At 48.6% G+C, this 3,985-nt stretch overlaps 1 protein-coding gene across 1 annotated transcript; it reads left to right on the top strand.

Moving 5' to 3' along the window:
- The first annotated feature begins 257 nt into the window (after positions 1-257).
- On the top strand, positions 258-3,985 carry LOC142584380 (uncharacterized). Its single transcript, XM_075694529.1, has 2 exons — positions 258-601; positions 2,839-3,985. Exons 1-2 carry the CDS (start codon positions 378-380, stop codon positions 3,356-3,358), a joined length of 744 nt encoding a protein of 247 aa, XP_075550644.1. The 5' UTR covers positions 258-377; the 3' UTR covers positions 3,359-3,985.

The raw sequence follows: 3,985 nt of genomic DNA, 5'->3' as shown, positions 1-3,985 counted from the left end.
CCGTAATATATACATTCCCGCACGGATATCTCTGCCGCCACAGCACAGCGGAAACGCTGCAGGCAGCCTTAAGGGCACACAGGTAACTCGGAAACAATTTCACTCGCAGGTCTTGTACGGATCTCATTGTTGCGCTTCTGACAGACACGGCAGTGGGTTGGGCTTTAGGAAACGCGCTTGCGGCTGACGACGTCACCCGGTCCTCCCGCGGCGGCAAGCGGGAGGTCGGGAAACCCAAACGAGAGCGGCAACGGAGCCAGGTTTCCGACAGTGGCTGGCTGCGGCCGGCGGTGTTGGGGGGGTTGCCGCGGCGTTCACCCTCGCCGCGCCAAGCTGGATACGCGGCTAGAGCCACACACTGTTAGCATCCGTTCCACATGGCCTATTCGGGCACGGAAGGAGACGGCCGCTGTTTGAGGCGACAACGTTATTCCACCGCGCCGCAGTGCCGACGTACCGAGCACGACCCCCGTGCTCCTGTCGAAAACGCGCCGACGAGTCGCACCCTGCTCCTTGCCGCGCCCCTAACGCAGCAGCGCAGCGTCGACTACGCCACTGCGACGAACATCGGTGCACCGCGCACTACGCTTTTGCTTCTCAGGTATACGTGCATGAACCTTATCATGTAGGAAGTTTTCTTTCTTTCTTTTTTTTTAAAGAGGATACTGAAAGCTAGCTAGGGGCGTTAATGGCTAGCCTCGTGCAAACGAACGCAAAGAACGCGAGTGAACGCCTTGCATGATCAGCGGTGCACCTTGCTGCTTATTTCCTTACTTATTTCATAGCTCTGTAGCTAATCGTCTGGAACCCTCTACTGCGATTCTCTTCGTTTCGCATACATTCTCTTACTCTAATAGCTAGACCACTGGCCATCTACCCTACGTGTTACGCGACGCGCCGAACTTCATCTTAGTTTTAGTAGATGCGTGTCCGCTTTTGTTCTGAAATTCGTATACTGCCATCTTCATTAGGGTTAGGCCTATCATATTCCGTTCGATCGATCGTCGCAGGATCGTTAGCTCTCTCTCACCCTACATTGTTACCTTCCAAATCTCGGCCAGGTAAGTGCTGGCAGAATGAGCTCATTGTTCTTTTGTTTTCTAGGGTGTCGATAATGTAAAGGCTTGTCTACACAGACCGCGGACAAAATGTAAGCACACTGGGTATGAATAGTTCTAAGCTCAGTGGAAGTTTTTTCCTTGCTATGACTTATTGTTGCTTCACATGTTACGGCTATAATGCTGTCACTGTAGCGTTTCCACGAGCGAGAAAAATGCATATTGAATCTTTCTCGTGATCTTTCTCTTGAGCGTCTCCTCTTGGTGCATGCACGTTACGTCAGTGAGAAATCGTCAAGATAGCCAGATTAAAGGCATTCTTTCTATTAAAGGCTAGCGTGAAGGCGCCAAGAAGCGTTTGTACCATTGCGCGCTGATGACGCCATTACTTGGAAGTCACAGCTTCTTACAACTTGCAAATCTCCGTATTCTTACTGCAGAAAAATGTTTAAATGTAATTTACTTCCTTCTATAGACGGCAGACGACCTTCGACTATTCATGAGAATCTTGGTTAGAGCTTGTCGGCCGGAGATATTCAAGAAATTTACGGCGCGAACTTTACAAGAACATAAAACACATGCGAGAGACCCATCCTGTAAATTTTTTTGAATTAGAATATGTAGCTAAATTATTGCTGACAAAAAACGAAAGCCAAACTTCCCTTTCTTGAATTTCGCGCCGCAACCTCGGGCCCGATGCGCCAATGTGACGTCACGGATTTCCGCGTATGTACTCGCATGCCAGCAGTTATGGCGAAGGCAAACTCCTCAAAAATCGCTAGTTTAGGTCTCATGGTTTCTCAGGAATGCAATGTATTCCTTGCTTTCCTATAATCATTGAACTAAACTTGAGTAGACTCTGCCAAAATACGTGACGTCATGCTGCACGTGGTGGGCATGGAACTTCAGAACGCGCTTGTCCCCTACCCGCCATTCTGTCTCTCTCTTCTATTTTATTCATTTATTTATTTTTTGCCTTCGCTGGCTTTTAAGCTTCCTCTCGTGACCATTCGGCTTTTGCAGAAGTGTAATGTGCGAATATTCCTCTCCAGAGAGGAAGCATTACCTTAGGGTCAACTTCGAATTCCCTATTCAAATACATGTAAAACACACAAATGCACTCCTTACAGACAACCGCGGAAACGATTTGAATAAAGCTTGTTACATTTGAGAGACAACGCTGAATTCTAACGACTTCAGGAAGCAAAGTGTTGATTTAGGTCCTTGAATCCTTAACGAAAATTTCTGAAAATCGGTAAGTTAAAAAAGAAAAGCACGAAGTTTACAAGCCCGCAACTCTGCACCAAGGACAGACTTCGCAGTCCTTTAAATTGTATCTGTTAAAGCATCTACAGCGGACAAATGTGGCATATGAGGTGATGCAGTTTATGTGAAATTGCTACAATTCCTACGAGGGTGCGAAAGCCTTACTCACAGATTAGTGGCATATCTTGAAGCAAACTATGTTACGTCAATTTCGTCCGCTTTATATAATGTCTAAACAGGTACAGTTTAGAGAACTGCGGTAAATTTTTCTATATCATTGAATTACACAGTTGTAAACTTGATTGCTTGTTTATCTTTATTTTATTTCTACTTATCTAATTCCGCGACTTTGAATAATTCTCACAACACATTGATGACATAAATAAAAACTAAATGTACTAGGCCGGTGGACTTCAACTTTTGCTTTCAAATGCAAGAAAGCTCATCAAAATTGGAACAACTTCCTATTGCGGTTCCCTGAGTTCTGAGTGGTTTGTTTGCGCCTCACATGCAGACGGCCCGCATCCACGTCAGCCCTGGCGGTGCTCATGGAGAACCTGCTGCTCTGGTTCATTCTGCTAATCGTCATAGCCGCGTGCGGAATATTTGGCCTCTGGCTGCTCTGCAACGTTCGCTCGTACCTCGGCAACAACGGAGGCAGCAGCAACCAAATGACGCACCCACTGTTCGCCGACGAACAGCAGCAGCCGCAGTCACCGTGCATGGATCCCCGCCAGCAGCACCATCACCACTGGCGTCCGGAAGAACCGCCGCAGCCGTATCCACAGCCGATGCCCCAGCCACAGCCGAAGCAACAGCCGCAGCCGCTGCCACCTCTGCACGATCAGCAGCAGCAGCAGCGTAACGGCTACCCGTTCCACCCGTACTACATCGAGCCGCCGATCGATTATACGCCGCCTCCAACGGTGGAACCACCGCGAAAGCACACCGTACACACGCAGACCTACCAGACGTACGCCAAGAAGAAGACCGTCAAGATAGAAGATCAGAGGAGCTCAAGTTCTCCCAACTGAGAGCATCATTCTGAGCGAGCGGGCAAGTTGTGAAGGGACCGAGAAAGCAATCAAAACTGTGTCAAGGCAGCACAGTGACAGTGCCACTTGAAACACAAGGGGCAGCACAGATGTAGTGCCACGTTTCAGAGTCGTCATGTCAGTGCAATCCTTGACACGCTGAAATAGTATGTTCTTTTCGCCGAATGTAATAATACCGGCCGTTTCTTTCGTGGAGCGTTGACCTGCAGCTAGTCACGTAGCCAACATCAAGACCACCTCGAGCATGTCGAGGCGCGACGGGACTTCCCAAGTGCTTGAACAGTCGCACAGACGACTTCAAGGCGGTGTTCAGTGTCGCAGTGATTAGGAACTCGAACTCGTCACTAGCCCACGGCGGCCAACTCGGAAGGTCATGCTGCGACTCTTTTTTTTCACTCACGAATTAACGACTGCGCTGACAAATAGTTATGCTAGTTATAACTCCACAAGTTGAGCTGCGCCATCAAGTATCTGTCGGGCACGCTCCACCACAGCAGGAATTATTAGGAAGGAGAACATTTCAGGGTGTGGCCCAACTCTCTAACCTCCTTAATAAATTTTTCATGCGAAAAGGCATGAACTCTCAATTCCTGCCTTGGTGCGTCG

This window comes from Dermacentor variabilis, chromosome 6 (genome assembly GCF_050947875.1).
Source record: "Dermacentor variabilis isolate Ectoservices chromosome 6, ASM5094787v1, whole genome shotgun sequence".
NCBI classification, from domain to species: Eukaryota; Metazoa; Arthropoda; class Arachnida; order Ixodida; family Ixodidae; genus Dermacentor; species Dermacentor variabilis.
The sequence above is the reverse complement of the archived record's forward strand: the minus strand, read 5'-3'. Positions and strand labels throughout refer to the sequence as shown.